The sequence below is a fragment of the Scyliorhinus canicula genome, chromosome 6 (genome assembly GCF_902713615.1).
Source record: "Scyliorhinus canicula chromosome 6, sScyCan1.1, whole genome shotgun sequence".
Taxonomy (NCBI): Eukaryota; Metazoa; Chordata; class Chondrichthyes; order Carcharhiniformes; family Scyliorhinidae; genus Scyliorhinus; species Scyliorhinus canicula.
This window is the reverse complement of record NC_052151.1, coordinates 28662571-28684157: the sequence shown is the minus strand read 5'-3', so window position 1 is coordinate 28684157 and position 21587 is coordinate 28662571. Positions and strand designations below refer to the sequence as shown.

Below are 21587 nucleotides of genomic sequence, written 5' to 3'. Positions count from 1 at the left end.
AAACCAAGACACAGAAATGCACTTTATGGAGAAAGAGGGTTGATTGATTTTATTCAGTCTCACAGCTCTCCTCCCAGTTGTCCCCTATTTGTCTGCTTTCATAGTAATTAAGTAAACAATGTCCTTCACCTGTGTCTCCTAACAATATAAATAACATCCCGTACAGCTGAGCCACTGGTAGTTCCATGGACATGACTCTGGCTACTTTCTCTAGATGAACCATCACTCTCATCAGTGGAAAATTGCTATGATCTATCCTGCGCACAAAAAGCAAGACAAATCCAACCCAGTCAATTACTGCCCCATCAATCTACTCTCAATCAGCATTAAAGTGATGGAAGGGGCAGTCAACAGTGCTATCAAGTGGCACTTGCTTAGGAATAACCTGATCACTGATGCGCTGCAGAAGGATTTGGGCAGGCTAGGAGAGTGAGCAATGAAGTGACAGATGAAATACAATGTGGAAACTGTGAATTTATGCACTTTGGAAGGAGGAATGGAGGCACAGACTATTTTCTAAATGGGAAAATGCTTAGGGAATCAGAAGCACAAAGGGACTTGGGAGTCCTTGTTCACGATTCCCTTAAGGTTAGCATGCAGGTTCAGTCAGCAGTTAGGAAAGCAAATGCAATGTTAGCAGTCATGCTGAGAGGGCTAGAATACAAGACCAGGGATGTATACCTGAGGCTGTATAAAGATCTGGTCAGACCACATTTGGAGTATTGTGAGCTATTTTGGGCCCCGTATCTGAGGAAGCATGCTCTGACCATGGAAAGGGTCCAGAGGAGGTTCACAAGAATGATCCCTGGAATGAAGAGCTTGTCGTATGAGGAACAGTTGAGGACTCTGGATCTGTACTCATTGGAGTTTAGAGGGATGAGGGGGGATCTTATTGAAACTTACAGGATACTGAGAGGCCTGGATAGAGTGGATGTGGAGAGGATGTTTCCACGTGTAGGAAAAACTAGAACCAGAGGGCTCAGACTAAAGGGATGATCCTTTAAAACAGAGACGAGGAGGAATTTCTTCAGCCAGAGGGTGGTGAATCTATGGAACTCTTTGCCGCAGAAGGCTGTGGAGGCCAAATCACTGAGTGTCTTTAAGACAGGGATAGATAGGCTCTTCTTAAAAAATAAATTTAGAGTACCCAATTCATTTTTTCCAATTGAGGGCAATTTAGTGTGGTAAATCCACCTACCCTGCACATCTTTGGGTTGTGGGGGCGAACACACGGGGAGAATGTGCAAACTCCACACGGCAAGTGACCCAGAGCCGGGATCGAACCTGGGACCTCGGTGCCGTGAGTCAGCTGTGCTAACCACTGCGCCACCGTGCTGCCCCAGAGATAGATAGGTTCTGATAGATAGGTTCTGATTAATAAGGGGGTCAGTGGTTCTGGGGAGAAGGCAGGAGAATGGGGATGAGAAAAATATCAGCCATGATTGAATGGCGCAGCAGACTCGATGGGCCGAGTGGCCTAATTCTGTTCCTATGTCTTATGGTCTAATGATGTTCAGTTTGCTGCCAGGATCACTCAGCTCCTGACCTCATTACAGTTTTGATTCAAACATGGACAAAAGAGCTGAATGCCAGAGGTGAGGTGAGAGTGGCTGTCCTTGACATCAAGGCAGTATTTGACAGTAACATCCTGGGGGTTATCATTGACCAGAAACTGAACTGGACTAGCCATTTCAATATTGTGGCTCAAAGGGCAGGTCAGAGGTGTGGAATCCTGCGGTGAGTAATTCGCCTCCTGACTTCCCAGAGTCTGTCCACCATCTACAACGCACAGGTCAGGAATGTGATGGAATATTCTCCACTTGCCTGGATGATTGCCGCTCCAGTAACGCCCAAGAATCTCGACACTATTCAGGAAAAAGCACCCCCGCTTGATTGCTAGCCCATCCACAAACATTCACTCCCTCTGACACACATTGGCAGCATTGTGCACCATCTAGAAGATGCACTGCAGGAATTCGTCAAGGCTGCTGAGGCAACCGACCATGAGGGCAGCACGGCAGCACAGTGGTTAGCACAGTTGCTTCACAGCTCCAGGGTCCCTGGTTCGATTCCTGGCTTGGGTCACTGTCTGTGTGGAGTCTGCACGTCCTCCCCGTGTGTGCGTGTGTTTCCTCTGGGTGCTCCGGTTTCCTCCCACAGTCCAAAGATGTGCGGGTTAGGTGGATTGGCCATGCTAAATTGCCCTTCATGTCCAAAAAAGGTTAAGTGGGGTTACTGGGTTAAGGGGTTAGGTGGAGGCATAGGCTTGAGTAGGGTGCTCTATCCAAGGACTGGTGCAGACTCAATGGGCCGAACGGCCTCCTTCTGCACTGTAAATTCTATGATTCTATGATTATCATCAAGAAGGGTAAAGGCAGCACATAGATGGGAACACCACCATCTAGAAGTTCTCCTCCAAGCCACACAACATCCTGACTTGGAAATACATCGCAATTCCTTCACTGTTGCCAAGTCAAACTCTTTGAACTGTCTCCCTAACAGCACTGTGGTATAGCTACTCCACATGGACTAGCTATGTGGAGTATGCAAGAATGCAGCTCACCATGGCTTTCTCAAGGGTGACTAGGAGTGGACAATAAATGCTGGCCGAGCCAGATATCCCCATATCCCATGATGAATAACAAAATGTATTCTGAACTGAATACTAGTTGGAGATTGGGATGGACTCAAAGGATGTCTGTTCCATCTGCCTGTTGCATCTTGACTGTCTGGTGGTCACGCATTCCTTCTCTCTCTGAATATTTACGCTGCGGTGTGACCACATCTGTAAATATGCTATCCACATAGCTCTCAGCCTCATGGATGAATTGCAATGACTCTAGCTGCTGCTCAAAGTTAGAAACCCACAGCCCAAGCTGCTACAATTGACAATACTACCTGCACAAATGGTTATCCAGGATACAAGAATCATCCTGGAGTTCCCACATTGTACAGAATGTGCCCATTCGAGATTGGAGTAGCGATGCCATTTCTCTATTTAGTAACTGATAACCCTGTTCCTGCAAACAAATCTTACAACTGATAATAAACCTGACTAATGGTAATAAAGTTGTACTAATAAAAAAGCACTAATAAAACTTACCATTAATAAACCTTACTAATATTGATAAACCTTTCCAACATGTTACTCTTGGTAATAAATCTTAGCTCAGAATAAAAGGTAAGGCTCAAGAGCTACTCACTCGTTAGCAATAGTTAATATTTTAATGTTTTTTAAAAAGCTGTTTAAACTCTGCCCCTAAGCAGCAAAACTCATGCGACTATCAGCTTATGACTTTCCCATGTTGTCACTGTTCACTTATTTTTCCAAATTCTCTAATTTATCTCCCAAAGGTAAGCGATGTAGACCTCGTTAACAGGCTTTACTTATCTGCTCTCAGCCATGCATTCCCTGCAGGTCGGTCTCTCTCCCAAAGGTGAGTAGTAAATAAAGGAGTCTCCCATTTAAGATGGTGATGAGAAGGAACTGTTTCTCTCAGAGGGTCATTAGTCTTTGGAATTCTATTCCACAGATGGCAATGGAGACTGGGTCATTAAATATATTCAAGGTTGAGTTAGAAAGATTTCTGATTGACATGGTATCTAAGGGGGCAGACAAGAGAGCAGTGTTTAGGCCACAATCAGACACGCCATTACTGAATAGTGGAGCAGGCTCAATGGGCCGAGTAGCCTACTCCTGCTCCTATTTCTTATGATCTTATTGGACTTAACGGAGGTGTTTTGCACAGCTCAGAATAAGAGGTCAGCAATTTGGGACTGGTAGGAGGAGAGATTTTCTTTCAATGGATTGGGAATATTTGTAATTCTCGATCTAATGGAACTGTGGATGCTCAATTGTTGAGCATATTTAAGAAAGGTGAAGATTTTTCGAAATCTAATGGAGTCGAGGGAAATGGGAATAGAGCATAAAAGCAGAGCTGAGTAAAGAACAGTCATGATTCTGTCGAATGCCTGTGCAGATTTGAAGGGACAGTTTGCCTACTTTAGCGCCTATTTCTTATGTCGTTAATAAGTTCAATGGCCTCACACTAGCAATTAAGGCGCTTTGCCCCTTGCACCACTCAATGCATCACACCCCATCACTCCCCGAGCAAGAATTTATCAATCACAACTCAAAATCTCACATTCATAGTTTCACCTCACCCTCACATACTTCCCACTGCTGCAAGTCGCACTCTCACCTCAGTTAGCGCACACTGCCAGTTTTCAACCTCAGCAGACACATCACCCAAACACATTGCACCATACTCAGTGACACACCTCCCCTTCTCTTGCAAGAGGAGGTAGCGCAAAACCACAGGCATCAGCAGTTAAGCAGCAGCGTGCAGACATAGCTGTATGATCTCACTCCAGAGAAGGAGAACGTGGTCACCAATATTGAAGCAGCAATGACTGAGGCCACGGCCCATGGCCAAATTGAAAACATCAACGATGATGGTATGCTCTTATGTCTTTTTTCCTTCTCAAATTCCATCCATCCCTCTATAGAATCTCTATAGAGCAGAAGGAGGCCCATCGTGTTTGCACCAACCCACCAAAATATTCACTGCATATCTTTGGAGTGTGGGAGGAAACCAGAGCACCCAGAGGAAACCCATGGACACACAGGAGAATGTGCAAACTCCACAGTCACACAAGGCCAGAATCGAACGAAGGTCCCTGGCACGGTGATGCAGCAGTGCCAGCACTGTGCCACCATGCGCCCTAATTTACATGCCGCAGATAGTCAAAACATACACCTCATGGACCCCCCCCTCCTCTCCTCCCAACCCTACCCATGTGTCCGTCTCCTTTCAGCCACCCAAGAACTGACACCTGGCCAGTAGTGGTGGAAGATTAAGGAGTGGATGAGCAGGAAGATATTGCAAAAGAAGAAACGTGGTGACTAGTTCTCACACTCACAGCTACCAGCTCAGATACTGTATGCAGCTTGGGGGCTAGCACTTGGTCAGACATGAGTGGCCCGCAGCCAGGGCAGGCACAGTTATAGCACATTGGACTGCAAAGTCACACACAGCTTCTGCTCCAGAGGACCTGGGTACTGATCTCAAGGGGGCAGTGCAGAGAACCAAATCATGCTCAATGTTCACTATGTTTACAGAAAGTTTAACTGAAGATACAGCAGTTTGCAGCTACCTGGTCTTTTTTTTCAAGCAGTAACTGGAATCCTTCTTTCTTGTCCAATTCTGGATTTTCATGTAGATTATCTGCTTTCTGCATTAGGGCATCAAATTCACTAGTCTGGTTGTCTTCCTGTGCCAAAGATCCAAATGCAGTATTTACTGTAGGACATATCACCTTCTCTTCTTCAGATTCTTCTTCTGCATCTGTATGTGCTGTGATATAGCTGAAAATTAAAATGTTTGCAGGTTTACTACAATGTGTATGTTATAGGCTCTAATTACTGTATTTCCATTGTTTCACGTGACGAATCAAAACGTGACTGTAAAAATGTACACGATCAGAATTAATAAATTTGGAACATTGCAAGAACAGGCTATGGTTGTTATGCTGTACTGCCATGTCCGCTTTCATCACAAAGTCCTTTACGTTACACAGACTTGTGTAATCACAGACAACTTCAAAATTCAAATAGAAATTTATGACAATTCAAGTTTCACTCTTCTGAGTTAGGATCTCATTTGGAAGTTCAATCAATAGCCAAGTTAGGAGATGTAGGCTACAATGCAAATTCAGATAATTCAGGTGACATGCCAGCGCGAGGTTGAGGGAGTGTTACAGGTGTCATCTTTCAGATAAGATACTGAATAGACGTCCAGTATGCCTGGTCAGGTGTAGGCGGCACAGTAGCACAGTGATTAGCATTGTTGCTTCACGGCACCAGGGTCCCAGGTTCGATTCCCGCTTGGGTCACGGTCTGTGCTGAGTCTGCACGTTCTCCCTATGTCTGCATGGGTTTCCTCCGGGTGCTCCAGTTTCCTCCCACAAGTTCCGAAAGACGTGCTTGTTAGGTGAATTGGACATTCTGAATTCTCTCTCTGTGTACCCGAACAGGCGTCGGAACGTGACGCTTAGGGGATTTTCACAGTAACCTCATTGCAGTGTTAATGTAAGCCAACTTGTGACAATAATAAAGATTATTAATAAAAATCCAATAGTACTTTTGAAGAGTTGAGAGTTGTCTTAGTGTTCAAATATTTAATTCTCAACAATTATCATTAACATAACAGATGAAATGATCATTCAACTTATTGTTATTAATTGGATCTTGCTGTTTGCAAAAGCCTGCCACATTTATCTGCAATAGTCATGGCACTTCAAAGTATTTTTGAGAGTTTTTGAGATGTGCTAAGATGCAAGATAAATGCAATTCATTCTTTTGAGTACTTTATGACAACGTGCCAATGATTCTTTGTCCTCTTAATTTTGTTATTCAGAATTCAATAAACCTGAAATTCTTTACATCCATGTGTTTCACATTCTCCATCTCACAAAGCGAATCAGAGTTGGGAGATAAGTCATTTAGTTCTTTATGAGCGTCAGTGTCTGTGTTCCTTTGCTAGTTTTTAAAATGAAAACTGAATTAAAGGTGGAAATCTTTGGAACACCCACTCAATAGAAATGGTCAGTGGCGGACTGGCCAGGGTGTCAGCTTGCCCGATGGTAAGTGGGCCCCTGATGAAGTGGGCCCCCTATATCAAATAAAAATGCAATAAAGAAACAAACACAGACAACTGTTTTAGTAATAAAAAGGAATAAGAAAAAAAAGAGAACAGGACACAAATAAGCAGTGCATGAAAAGGAACGAAGCAGGGGAGGTAGTGGAAGGATGTGGAATAGGGGGGCCCGGGTCGGGCATAATTAAGAAAATTCCATGTTTTCAGCAAGAGTGTGTGAATTTAAAGATAAATAGATCATAGATCATAGAATTTACAGTGCAGAAGGAGGCCATTCGGCCCATCGAGTCTGCACCGGCTCTTCGAAAGAGCACCCTACCCAAAGTTACAATTCGTGATTTGAGATGGTCGGCAACTTCAAAGGATATCAAGGAGTAGTCTTGGTTCAGCCGGTACATCGGTCCGGGGCCCGGAGAGCCAAGAAGGGGCCCGTGAATCTCTGAAGGGCCCTTAAAAATTATAATTAATTAGATAAATAAATCTCCAACTTCTTTCCTGAGATTTGTATTCTAACTTAATAAAATCTAATTGTTTTTAAAAAGAGCAATACCAAATAAAAATGCAATAAAGAAACAAACAAATAATCACTCAGTGTATGAAGGAACGAAGCAGTGTTAAACGGATGTGAAAAGGAGTGGGGGGGGGGGCTGGTTCACCCGGGTCGGACATAGTTGGAAATCAGCAAGAGTGTGTGATAAAGTTACAGTTCGTGATTTGAGATGGTCAGCAACTTGAAAGGATATCAAGCAGTACATAGGATCGTGAGGTCACCGAAAAGGAGAAGCGGTACCTTTGACCGTGAATCATGAGGTCAAAGATATTGAAGTGATAAGCCATGATCGTTAAACTCAAAGGGTTGCGATTTGTAACACTACACTGGTATCAAACTGGACATGTTAACTTTGGTCGTGGGACCATTCTTAATGTCTTACTATAGTCGGACCAAACTTCTACGTTTCAACAGTTGTCTCAGTTGCTTGCTGGTGTGAACACTGGACAGTGGATTGTCTCCTCTTCTGAAGCTGCATAGGCCACAGTAGTATTGACTAATGAACATAGCTTATTGAAGTGTAAGTAAGTTATTTTATATTTTTTATCAAGTAGGGGTTTATCTGGCGTTCCTTCAAGTTATTCTTGCAATCATCAATATTCATTTTTCCCAATGTGGGCTATTTTTAATTAAGTTTTTATTTCAGGAATATTACCCCTACCAGCATGGAAAAGAAAAAGCATAAATCTGGGTCACTAAAACGCAAAGAACAAAAGGAAGCAGAAAGGAAGGAATCAGCCAAGCGATGCAGGCCTATTACAGAGTTTATAATACCACAAGCACAACCCACATCAATATCCAGTTCTGCAACAAATAATCAAGAAGCAAGAAACAATGCTCATGGTGATGATGCAATGACATGCGAGTTACAAGAACAGAGAAGAGCTACTTTGAATGTAGAGACAAATACAAGTGCATCCATTACTAATCAACCCAGGCCCAATATTTCTTCTGGTTTCCTTATTCCGGTATCTGTACTGCCTGTAGTTGCAACATCTGAACGCGGCGCTTCAACTAGTGACAGGGAATCAGATATTCCTTCTAGCATAAATGACTTGGTTTCTGAAGCACATCCTGTAAATGAACCTACGCAAGAAAATTAAAGATCAATTACTGGAATCTTCCAATATCCATCACGAGCAAAGCTAAAACAGTTTTTTGCTGAACATCCACTTCAGCCACTTGATGATCTGCCATTTGATGCTCGTTTGTATGAGAGGAAAATTATGAATGACTCAGTCCCAAGAAAATGGCTAACATATAACAAAGAAAATAATTGCTTATATTGTTCATACTGCTTAGCCTTTGAGTTTCCCAACACTTGTAATCCATCACCCTTTGTACGTGGCTTTAATGACTACAGGCGTATTAGTCAGAGCTTGACTTTACATCAATCGACAACAACACATGTCAGAAATGCTCAGCAATATATCAGTGTGGTTAATGATGGCACCTTAGATAAATTTTTTGCAGCATCACTAATTAAAAGGAAAGAAGTATTGAAGCAGAGAAGTATTGTCATGAGGATTATAGACATCATAAAGATGTTAGGCAAGCAAGCACTTCCTTTTCGAGGTCACAGAAATGAATCGGCCTACACTCTAGATAATGAGGTTCTGAATCATGGCAATTTTTTAGCTACAGTGCAGTTGATGGCAAAATATGACCCCATTATGGCAGATCACGTTTCTGCAGTGCAAAACAAGTCTAAACAAAGAATCAAACAATTAGAGCAACAAGTAAAGGCTCAAAGTAAAGACCGTGTTGGACTTGTTACATACCTGAGTAAAACAATATAAACATGTTAATCAAAATTATGAAGAATATGATACAAGAAAGAATTAGTCATGAAGTTTCTCAAGCAAAATATTATTCTATTCAGGTTGATTCAACACAAGATAATTCATCCATCGATCAGTTTAGCATTGTTATTCGGTATGTGCTTAAAGGTATTATCTGTGAGCGACTACTTTCAGTTGTGCCAATGGTACAGGACAGGGACTTTTTGATCTATTGATTGAAACATTACAGCATCTTAAAATTGACCCCCCAAAATGTTTATCTGATAGCACAGATGACGCTGCAAGCTACCACGGCCAGTATAATGGTTTACAAAGTAAAATTGCTGATGTGGCTGATCAACATGTTCATATATGGTGCTATGCCCATGTCTTGAATTTGGTGATAACTGAAACAACAAAATGTTGTGTGCCTGCAGTTTCTTTTTTCAATTTGCTCCAGAATATAGCAAATTTTGTGAAAGCATCATACAAGAGAATGGCTGTATGGATAGAAGTTGTTGGAAAACATCTAGGACAAGAAAAAATGAAACAATTAAAGCTAATTGGTGAGACCAGATGATCAGGAAAATCCAATGCAGCAACAACTATATTTGGACGTTTTGATGATGCCGCTGCCAGTACTTTCGTAAATCTATTGACATGCTTATCAATGATACAAGATTCAGAAAAGTTTGATGCAAAAACAAAACATGAAGCAAATGTTTTACTTCAAAGTCTTCTAAAGTTTGAAACCATATGGACAGCATTTACTTACTTGTATATATTTGAAACTACAACCCCATTATCAAGTTATCTACAGACAAGTGGTTTAGATATGTTTACTGCATGGAGTTTGGTAGATTCAGCTACAACAAAGTTGAAGGAACAGACAAGAACATTTGATGACGTTCACAGCAAGGCTTTTGAATTTGTAAATAAATGTAATGAGAGGATTTCACAGATGAATATGGATGAAAATCAAACATTGGAAATTGATGCGTTGGAAACAGCATTGCCAGTTAAGAGGCAGAGGAAGAAGAAAAGAATGGCAGATGAGTTTATTGATGATGAAAGAAATTCCTCAGATTCTCTAGCTGATTTTTGAGTAAATGTGTTTAACCTAATAATGGATCGCATTGTCCAGTCACTAGAATCACGCTTTGTACAACACAAACAGTTGTATAAAGATTTGTCCTGCTTGGACCCAGCAAAGTTTAAAACTATTGCAGAGAAGGGCCTTGAAGATGAAGCATTGGAAGGTATTATTAAGCTGTTTCCACAAATCAGCAAAGATCAAGTAATATTGGAATTGTTTTCTTTTGCTTCAAACTTTGATGTATTAAAGCTATTGCTTAATGATGGTGAGAATATGGATTCCAGTTGCAACAATTGTAAAATTTGCAGCACTTGCTCATCGTGTGTACTAAAAATTCTGGCATCCAACAGACTTCATGACAAGGCATATGATAACCTTTATGAACTTTATAAAGTCATCTGCACACTATCAGTTACTCAAGTCCAATGTGAGAGGACATTTTCAAAGCTAAAGATCATAAAGACAAGGTTAAGAAATTCACTGTCTGAGGAGAATTTGGAATCATACATGTTGCTATCCATTGAAAAGGAATTGTTAGATGAATTGGATGCAGAAGCAATTATTGGCAGATTCGCACAATCATCTAGCGAACACAAACGATTACTCTTAATATAGTGGACTGCATGCAATGCTCTATTGTGCTTTTGAACTATCTGTTAATGTGTAAATTGTGCAGTAAACTATTTAAAAATATCAACCAATTACTTAAAATTTAAAAAAATAAATAAAAAATTCAATTATAACATTTTGTATTTACATTTGGTATCTACTGCCAGTAATATGTACAGTACATGTACACTGTAATTACTAAGAAATACACATTTTTTCCACAAGAATTTTAATTGTACCCTTTTTTCCATATGTATTTTTTGAAAATTTTATTTATTCGTTATGAAAATTAAATGATAGCATTGTAGTTGTGGGTGGGCCCCCTTTGTCTCCTGGCAACCAATATTTTTAGACCCAGTCCGTCACTGGAAATGGTTACGTTCTGTCAGGAATGAAAAACAAAGTTTTAATGATATCATAGTATGTGTTTTTCAATCTTTTTTACTCGGTACCCATTTTTACCAACCGGCCATCCTGAGGGACCCACGCCGGCCAACCTTCGCGACCCACCATTTTCGCTTACGTTTAATGTGACAGGTGAGCCTGCTTGGTCCTCATAATCTCACTTGCTTTGTTATTCAATGTTACATTTCTTATAATGACTTCAGCAGATGATTTAAGATCTCACTGCATAAGTTGAAAAAAAACCAAGATGTTTGTCCTTGAACTCGCCATGCTTAGTCTTCAAATGTCTTTGAAGTTTTGAGGGTTTTAAACATTTGTATGCTAGTGTTTCCGTTTCTATAACTCATGTGAACTTTGAATCCTGATCTGCAGTGGCACAGTTAATAAACTCACACCTCAAGTATCTTTATGCTGTTTTGTTCCTATTTTCAGCTTCTACTTCATGGGTTGTTCACCAGATGCACTGGACCTCACGCCACCACTGCTGGCAGCTGCAAAATGGAGGGATCTCTCTCGCATAACGTCAGTGTGACCTACGCTCTGTCGCTGCTCCAGGCATGAAGACTCGAACAATTTAAAAAGAAATCTGCTCCTGGGTCAGCGCACTAATGTGAAGAAGTGTTCTGCCTTGCTGGGCTCCGGGCCTGCATACTGCTGAGGGGGCACGCATGCCTGGAACGGCCTGTAGTCTGAAAGCCATTCGCAGTCATTGGGCACTCCTTCCCGCGATCGGGAATGCCGCGCACACGGCCCTGTGATCAGGAATGTTGCGATGCATGGCCCCGCAACCCGCCCACGACCCACGTGTGGGTCGCGACCGTAGGTTTGAAAATGACTAGTATAGGACTCTTCTGGTTACTGTTAAAGAAAACAGCATTCCATTGAGCTCCATGAAAATAGAACCACGGAGAGGTGTACAGTGGCTACTGAATCACCATCACCCATTTTAGACAAAATCAAAATTACTCCTTGTTTAAATGAGTCTGGAAAACAAAAGAAAGACAGAGAAGGGCAGTGAACTTCTGTTCTAGCCTTCTTCTGTCCACAGGGTGGGAACAGAAGTTGTGCTTTTGAGTTAACTTCTCAGCAACTCTATGTCGTGGACTCATGTTCTTAGTTTTGGGTTAAAGTTGTACCAACCGATTCAAGCGTACTCATCGATATCACTGTTGTGTGTCATGGAGTTCAGAATATTCCCACTTATTCATCCAACAGTACTACTTAACCCAAACCTTATGCAATGTGATAACTCATATGATAGTAAACACATTCTCAAATGCATGCCAGTGGCACCCATGGTGCACCTGGCTGACAGTCGCCCTCACTGAATGTACTGATACATTGACTGAAAACATGCCTTATGTACCCCCCCAGTGTCAGCATTTCATGAGAGAGCAGAATGGCCTCCTCCAGTACCTGTGTAACAAGTTCGAGAGTGGGCTGAAAGGTCTCCTAAGTCTTCCTGTGTAACTAGCTCGACGCATATCTGAATTCTGAATGGGCTCCTCCAGTTCCCCTGTAACAGACTTTCCTCAGGCTCTTTTGATATCCATCCGAGAGGGAAGACTGTGCCTCAGTTCATGATCTCCTCTGAAAAATGGTCACTCCACATGTGCATAATTCGCTAAGTACTGCACAAGAGTCAGGTTCGGGGTTCTGCTCAAGTCTCTAGAGTAGGATCTGAAACCACAATCTTTTTTCCCCTCTTGCACAAGAGACCACAAAATACAAGGGAGAGGAAAGGTAGTAGCCCTGAACAAGTGCACTATAGAGAGGTAAGAGCAATGTGCTGCCTGCCGAGGAAAGGCTGATGGCGCAAGGGAAAATTAAACTGAAAGCTCTACTTAAAGTACTCCCATGACTCACTTGTTGCCTCCATTCAGTCAGTACTGGGCATGCTGTTTCCTCGTGTGCAAGGCAGAGTCCACTCCTGCAGAAAGAGCATTCTTTGGCAGGATCCTCAAGGGCTCTAACACATGGAGGTCATCAATGAAGAGCAAAGTCAGAGGAGGGATTAGAGAAGCTTGCATCTATCTCTCCTCAAGGCAGGCAGGCAGCATTTGAGGTAGCTGTAAGTTAAGCTCTGAAGACAGGACAAATTCACAATAAAGCATGTGTTGTTCCTTGTGTCTTAATAAACCTCGTAGTCTCAAAGTTGGAGAAGATGCTTTATTGTGAATTTGTTCTGTCTTCAGAGCTTAACTTACAGCTACCTCAAATGCTGCCTGCCTGCCTCTCCTGCTGCCAAGTCCCCCTTCTGTGAAGTGTGTCCTCACTTCCTGTCCCTCTGTATTTATAGCTCTCACGTGCTCCCTCTAGTGCTTGCTCAGTTGTATTGCATCTACACTGATACACAATCACCACAAGCAGAACAGACTTGTGTGAAGCGAAAGGCTGGTAGCATGCCAGTAATCAGTTTATTGTACAAGTGGATTTTGTCGTGGTTTTTTAACTCAGCCATGGCCTGTGCATCCTGTTCCTGGCCAATCATGATAGGTGGGATGACCAAATCTGTCACAGTAAGAACTTTCAGTTAAAGGCAGGGTTAGAATGGCTGAACTGGACACTGATTACTGTGGCTTCCACAACCACATGAATGGAAAAGTGGTCTGGAAGGCTGCCTCCCAACCCAGCTCCATCTGCTCTCGGTATTGAATGGAACAGCTAAGCTCCAGAGGTGAGGAGAGAGTGGCTACCCTTGACATCAAGGCAGTATTTGACCGAGTGTGGCATCAAAGTGCCTTAGCAAAACTGGAGTCAACGGGAATCAGGGTGGATACACTCCGCTGGCTGGAGTCATACCTAGCACAAAGGAAAATGATTCTTGTCGTTGGAGGTCAGTTCCAGGACTTCATTACAGGAGTTCAGGGTAATGTCCTAAGCCCAACCATCTTCAGCTCATCTTCAGCTGCTTCATCAATGTTCTTGGTCCATCATAAGGTCAGAAGTGGAGATGTTCTTAGATGATTGCTCAATGTTTAACACCATTCTCAACTCCTTAGGTACTGAAGCAGTGTATGTCAAAATGTGGCAAGACCAGGCTTAGGATGACAACTGGCAAGTAATATTCACATCATACAAGTGGCAGGCAATAACCATCTGCAACAAGAGATAATCCAACTACCCCTTGACATTCAATGGCCTTACCGTCACTGAATCCCCCACTATTAACATCCTGGGGGTTACCATTGACCAAAAACTGAACTGGATGTGTTTAGGTGGATTGGCCATGCTAGATTTGTCCCTCAGTGCTCAAAGATATGCAGGTTAGGTAGGGTTAAGGAGCTAGGATGAGGGAGTGGGCCTAGGTAGGGTGTTCTTTCGGAGGGTCAGTGCAGACTCGATGGGCTGAATGGCCTCCTTCTGCACTGTTGGGATTCTATGGATTCTTCAAGATACATGTTAGGGGTAGATGGAATACTCTCTACTTGCCTGGATGAATGCAGCTCCAACAACACTCAAGAAGCTCGACATCCAGCTTTAAATTGAGGGGTGGTAGATATAGGACAGATGTCAGAGGCAGTTTCTTTACTCAGAGAGTAGTAGGGGTGTGGAACGCCCTGCCTGCAACAGTAGTAGACTCGCCAACTTTAAGGGCATTTAAGTGGATGAAAATGGAATAGTGTAGGTCAGATAGGTTTCAGATGGTTTCACAGGTCGGCGCAACATCGAGGGCCGAAGGGCCCGTACTGCACTGTAATGTTCTATGTTCTAAGCAGCCCACTTGATTGACACCCCACCTTCAACATTCACTCCTTCCACCCTCGACGCACAGTAGCAGCAGTGTATACCATTTACTCATCAAGCCTCCTGAGACAGCAACTTCCAAACCAATGACTACTGCCATATAGAAGGACAAGGGCAACAGACACATGGGAACACCACCACCTGGAGGTTTTCCTCCAAGTCATTCACCATCCCGACTTTGAAATATACTGCCATTCCTTCATCGTCGTTGGATCAAAATACTGGACTCTCCCCCCCCCCCCCCAACAGCACTGTGGATGTACCTACACCACAAGACACCGCAGCCCCAAGTCGTGGTCCACATAGGTACCAACGACATAGGTAGGAAAAGGGATAGGGATGTAAGGCAGGAATTCAGGGAGCTAGGGTGGAAACTTAATCCAGGACAAACAGAGTTATTGGGCGCGATTCTCTGCTGCCCACGCCGGTTGGGAGAATAGCGGGAGGGCCTCCTGACATTTTTCACGCCCTCCCGCTATTCTCCCACCCCCCCCCCCCCGCCCGACCCACGTCACAAATCGCCGCTCGCCGAAGGCGATTCTCCACGGCCGAAGGGCCGAGCGGCCGGGCCTTTATGCCCGTTTTTTCACGGCAGCAAACACACCTGCTTGCTACCTTCGTACAAATGGGCGCTGGATGCCCGTTTGGGGCATCCAGAGGCCCGTTTGGGGCGGGAGCACCACCGTTGTGCTCGGGAGGGGACAGGCCCGCGATCGGTGCCCACCGATCGTCGGGCCTGCGTCCAAAAGGGACGCACTATTTCCCCTCCACCGCCCGACAAGACCAAGCCGCCACATCTTGTCGGGCGGCGGTGGAGAAATGCGGAACCGCGCATGCTCGGGTTCCGTCAATGGCGTGATGACGTCACCCGCGCATGCGCAGGTTGGAGCCGGCCGCGCGTCATCTTGGCGCGCGGCCTTAACAACGGTCGTTAAGGCCGCGACGCCGTGATTCCCAGGGTCCCGCTCTCATCCCCGATGGGGGGGGCAGAATCGGGTCCCGGGAACGGGCGTGAAGGCTGCCGTGAAACACGGCCGGTTTCACGGCAGCCTTTACGATTCTCCACATTTGCGGAGAATCTCGCCCATTATCTCTGGGTTGTTACCCGTGCCACGTGCTAGCGAATCGAGGAATAGGGAGAGAGAGCAGTTGAATACGTGGCTGCAGGGATGGTGCAGGAGGGAGGGTTTCAGATTCCTGGACAATTGGGGCTCATTCTGGGGTAGGTGGGACCTCTACAAACGGGATGGTCTACACCTGGACCAGAGGGGTACTAATATCCTGGGGGGGAGATTTGCTTCTGCTCATCGGGAGGGTTTAAACTAGTTCAGCAGGGAATTGGGAACCTGAATTGTAGCTCCAGTACACAAGAAGCTGAGAGTAGTGAGGTCATGAGTAAGGTTTCAAAGTTGCAGGGGTGTACCGGCAGGAAGGAAGGTGGTTTAAAGTGCGTCTACTTCAATGCCAGGAGCATCCGGAATAAGGTGGGTGAGCTTGGGGCATGGGTTAGTACCTGGGACTTCGATGTTGTGGCCATTTCGGAGACATGGATAGAGCAGGGCGAGGAATGGTTGTTGCAGGTGCCGGGGTTTAGATATTTCAGTAAGCTCAGGGAAGGTGGTAAGAGAGGGGGAGGGGTGGCATTGTTAGTCAAGGACAGTATTACGGTGGCTGAGAGGACATTTGATGAGGACTCGAATATTGAGGTAGTATGGGCTGAGTTAAGAAACAGGAAAGGAGAGGTCACCCTGTTAGGGCTTTTCTGTAGGCCTCCAAAAAGTTCCAGAGATGTAGAGGAAAGGATTGCAAAGCTGATTCTGGATAGGAGCGAAAGTAACAGGGTAGTTGTTATGGGAGACTTTAACTTTCCAAATATTGACTGGAAACACTATAGTTCGAGTACTTTAGATGGGTCCGTTTTTGTCCAATGTGTGCAGGAGGGTTTCCTGATGCAGTATGTAGATAGGCCAATGAGAGGCGAGCCTGTATTGGATTTGGTACTGGGTAATGAACCAGGACAGGTGTTAGATTTGGAGGTAGGTGAGCACTTTGGTGATAGTGACCACAATTCGATTACATTTACTTTAGCGATGGAAAGGGATAGGTATACACCGCAGGGCAAGAGTTATAGCTGGGGGAAAGGCAATTATGATGCAATGAGGCAAGACTTGGGATGCATCGGCTGGAGAGGAAAACTGCAGGGGATGGGCACAATGGAAATGTGGAGCATGTTCAAGGAACAGCTACTGCGTGTCCTTGATAAGTATGTACCTGTTAGGCAGGGAGGAAGTGGTCGAGCGAGGGAACCATGGGTTACTAAAGCAGTTGAAACACTTGTCAAGAGGAAGAAGGAGGCTTATGTAGAGATGAGATGTGATGGTTCAGTTAGGGCACTTGAGAGTTACAAGTTAGCGAGGAAGGCTCTAAAGAAAGAGCTAAGAAGAGCCAGGCGAGGACATGAGAAGTCATTGGCAGGTAGGATCAAGGATAACCCTAAAGCTTTCTATAGGTATGTCAGGAATAAAAGAATGACTAAGGTAAGAGTAGAGCCAGTCAAGGACAGTAGTGGGTAGTTGTGAGTGGAGTCCGAGGAGATAGGAGAGGTGCTAAATGAGTATTTTTCGTCTGTATTCACACAGGAAAAAGACAAAGTTGTCGAGGAGAATACTGAGATACAGGCTACTAGACTAGAAGGGCTTGAGGTTCATAAGGAGGAGGTGTTAGCAATTCTGGAGTGTGAAAATAGATAAGTCCCCTGTGCCGGATATGATTTATCCTAGGATTCTCTGGGATACTTGGGAGGAGATTGCTGAGCCTTTGGCTTTGATCTTTAATTCATCTTTGTCTTCAGGAATAGTGCCAGAAGACTGGAGGATAGCAAATGTTGTCCCCTTGTTCAAGAAGGGGAGTAGAGATAACCCCGATAACTATAGACCAGTGTGCCTTACTTCTGTTGTGGGAAAAGCCTTGGAAAGGTTTATAAGAGATAGGGGGCGGAATTCTCCGCTCCCGCGCGGCATCGGGAAGGCCGTCATGAACTCGGCCGAGTTTCACAACGGCCTCAGAGGCCCCTCCTCGCACCCTATTCACCCCCCCCCCCCCCCCCCCCCAGGGGGCTAGGAGCGGCGCTCTGTAAATCTCGGCCGCCGGGCCTTGAAGCTTGCGTCAAGGCGGCGTGCCGAGAATGACGCGACGGCGGTGCCTGAGTGACGTCAGCCGTGCATGCGCAGGTTGGCTGGCTCCAACCCGCGCATGCGCGGCTGACGTCACGACGGCTGCCGGCTCCAACCCGCGCATGTGCGGTTGCCGTCTTCCCCTCCGCTGCCCCGCAAAACGTGGCTGCTTGATCTTGCGGGGTGGCGGAGGGGAAGCAGTGCGTCGCTTGGAGACGCCGGCTCGATGATCAGTGGGCATCGATCGCGGGCCAGTCCCCTCCCGAGCATGGCCGTGGTGCTCACTCCCTTCTCCGCTCCCCACAAGCCACAAACGAAGATTTGGCGCCATGCTCACGACGGCAGCGACCAGGTGTGGTTGCCGCCGGCGTGAACAGGTCGGGAACGTCAGGCCGCTCGGCCCATTGGGGCCGGAGAATCGGCGGTCGGCGTGAAAAACGGCAAGCGACGGGGGTGGGAGAATCGCAGGGGGTGCCAGGGCGGCGTGTCGTAAGTCGCCCGGCCCTCCCGCGATTCTACCACCCGGCGTGGGGAGCTGAGAATCGCGCCCAGGATGTATAATCATCTGGAGAGGAATAATTTGATTAGAGATAGTCAACATGGTTTTGTGAAGGGTAGGTCGTGCCTCACAAACCTCATTGAGTTCTTCGAGAATGTGACCAAACAGGTGGATGAGGGTAAAGCAGTTGATGTGGTGTATGTGGTTTTCAGTAAAGCATTTGATAAGGTTCCCCACGGTAGGCTATTGCAGAAAATACAGAGGCATGGGATTCAGGGTGATTTAGCAATTTGGATCAGAAATTGGCTAGCTGATAGAAGACAAAGGGTGGTGGTTGATGGGAAATGTTCTGACTGGTGTCCAGTTACTAGTGGTGTACCACAAGGATCTGTTTTGGGGCCGCTGCTGTTTGTCATTTTTATAAATGACCTGGAGGATGGCGTAGAAGGATGGGTGAGTAAATTTGCAGATGACACTAAAGTCGGTGGAGTTGTGGACAGTGCAGAAGGATGTTACAAGTTACAGAGGGACATAGATAAGCTGCAGAGCTGGGCTGACAAGTGGCAAATGGAGTTTAATGCAGAAAAGTGTGAGGTGATTCATTTTGGAAGGAATAACAGGAAGACAGAGTACTGGGCTAATGTAAGATTCTTGGTAGTGTGGACGAGCAGAGAGATCTCGGTGTCCATGTCCATAGATCCCTGAAAGTTGCCACCCAGGTTGAGAGTGTTGGTAAGAAGGCGTACGGTGTGTTAGCTTTCATTGGTAGAGGAATTGAGTTTCGGAGCCATGAGGTCATGTTGCAGTTGTACAAAACCCTGGTGCGGCCGCATTTGGAGTATTGCGTGCAGTTCTGGTCGCCGCATTATAGGAAGGATGTGGAAGCATTGGAAAGGGTACAGAGGAGATTTACAAGGATGTTGCCTGGTATGGAGGGAAGATCTTATGAGGAAAGGCTGAAGGACTTGAGGCTGTTTTCTTTAGAGAGAAGGTTAAGAGGTGACTTAATTGAGGCATACAAGATGATCAGAGGATTAGATAGGGTGGACAGTGAGAGCCTTTTTCCTCGGATGGAGACGTCCAGCATGAGGGGACATAGCTTTAAATTGAGGGGAGATAGATACAGGACAGATGTTAGAGGTAGGTTCTTTACGCAGAGAGTAGTAAGGGCGTGGAATGCCCTGCCTGCAACAGTAGTGGACTCGCCAACACTAAACGCATTCAAATGGTCATTGGATAGGCATATGGACGATAAGGGAATAGTGTAGAGGGACTTTAGAGGGGTTTCACAGGACGGCGCAACATCGAGGGCCAAAGGGCCTGTACTGCGCTGTAATGTTCTATGTTCTATCAGCAGTTCAAGAAGGCAGCTCACCAGCACCTTTTCAAAGGCAATTAGAGATGGGAAATAAATGCTAGCCTAGCCAGCAATGCCTAATTCCTTTGTATGAATAACAGAAAAGGTGACTATTCGGCCTGCTGAGTTTGTGCCAGCACTCTGAAAGAATAGCTCAGTGACGCTCCCACCTTATCCACATTTGAACTTGCCACCCCTTGGCAGTTAAAATTCTACGTAAATGTTTGTACACCTTCAAATAAAAGTTTAAGAATCAGATTGTTTTGGTATCAGCACTATGTGACAAACCTATTCTATAAAATGTCCATACTTCCATTTTTAAAATTCTGTTTTAGTTGAAATGCCAACATTTACACAAGTTAAGCACAAGTTTAAACAACTTATAAACTATTGATATAAATTCTATGGCCTTAAACAGCTGCTCTTTTGTTGTACGTTTTGATATTTACATTATTTTAAGCTTTTACTTTGTTGGTTCTTATCTCTTTTCCAATGATTAAACCTTCTGCAGGATGTTAAACTTGTCTTAAATTCAGATATACTTGAGGGAGATGGTGGCATATTAGTAATATCACTAGTCTCAGTAATGGTGACAATGAAGGCATCACCAATTTTGTTGTTAAAAACCCATCTGGTTCACTAATGTTCTTTAGGGGAGGAAATCTGCCGTCCTTACATGGTCTGGCCTACATGTGACTCCAGACCCACTGCAATGTGGTTGAGTCTTAACTGTAATTTGAAATGGCCAAGCAAATCACTAAATTCAAAGGTAATTAGGGACGGGCAACAAATTCTGGCCTTTCCAGCGATAACCACATCCCATGAAGGAATAAATAAAAATATATTATCCAATGTCAAGCAGGAACTGAGTGCAGAATAAGTTACTAGGGATAATAAAAGATAAATGGTTGTATTACCAATTTTAGTTCTTTTCAGGCACAAGAAGCTAAGAAGGCAGGAGGTTAAAATTGTGTAAGTGTGCAATACACATCATTTTAGCAAGTGCGTGAACAATCGAGGGCATCGCTCCAGGCAGGCAACCGTCTCGTTGAGATTCGAAAGTCAGCAGCTGATAATGTTAACTCCCTGTTGTGAGGATACTGTCTCCCCAGGGAAACCTAACGCCAAGCTGCAGCAAGCCCAGAACCTCACTGAAAAATCGAAAACTTGGTAAATATGCCACTTTTGATTATTAATTAAATCCACGTGTTTCTAACAGGATTCTCAGTCCATTCACGAACACCAAACCCAGATAAGGTCAACAATGAAGGCCTCATCATTTGCCTCACTCTTTTGAAGATTCTGAGTTATTTCTACAATCATTCAAATAGTCAAGTACTTTCTCACATAGTGAGTTGGTTTTTGGAAGAAATTGAAATTCAAGTTCATAATTTACAAAAAAAAATCAAAGAAAGTTGCTACTTTTAGCCAAACTTTAGGGGTGGCATGGTGGCGCAGTGGTTAGCATTGCTGCCTTACAGCTCCAGGATCTCAGGTTCAATTCCAGCCTCGGGTGACTGTGTGGAGTTTACATGTTCTCCCCGTTGCCGCAGGTACTCCGGTTTCCTCCCACAGTGCAGGTTAGGTGGATTGGCCATGATAAATTACCCTTAGTGTCCAAGGTTAGGTGGGGTTACTGGGTTACGGGGATAGGGTGGAGACATGGGATTAATTAGGGTGCTCTTTCCAAGGGTCAGAGCAGACTTGATGG

At 44.7% G+C, this 21587-nt stretch overlaps 1 protein-coding gene across 2 annotated transcripts in view; it reads right to left on the bottom strand.

Moving 5' to 3' along the window:
* The window catches only part of LOC119967060 (regulator of microtubule dynamics protein 2), a 151509-nt gene that overhangs the window by 85518 nt on the left and 44404 nt on the right, over positions 1 to 21587 (bottom strand). For both annotated transcript variants that reach the window (XM_038799093.1, XM_038799092.1), the window contains exon 2: positions 5158 to 5368. In XM_038799093.1, the coding sequence (XP_038655021.1) occupies positions 5158 to 5368 (211 nt within the window). The remainder of the gene's footprint in view (positions 1 to 5157; positions 5369 to 21587) is intronic.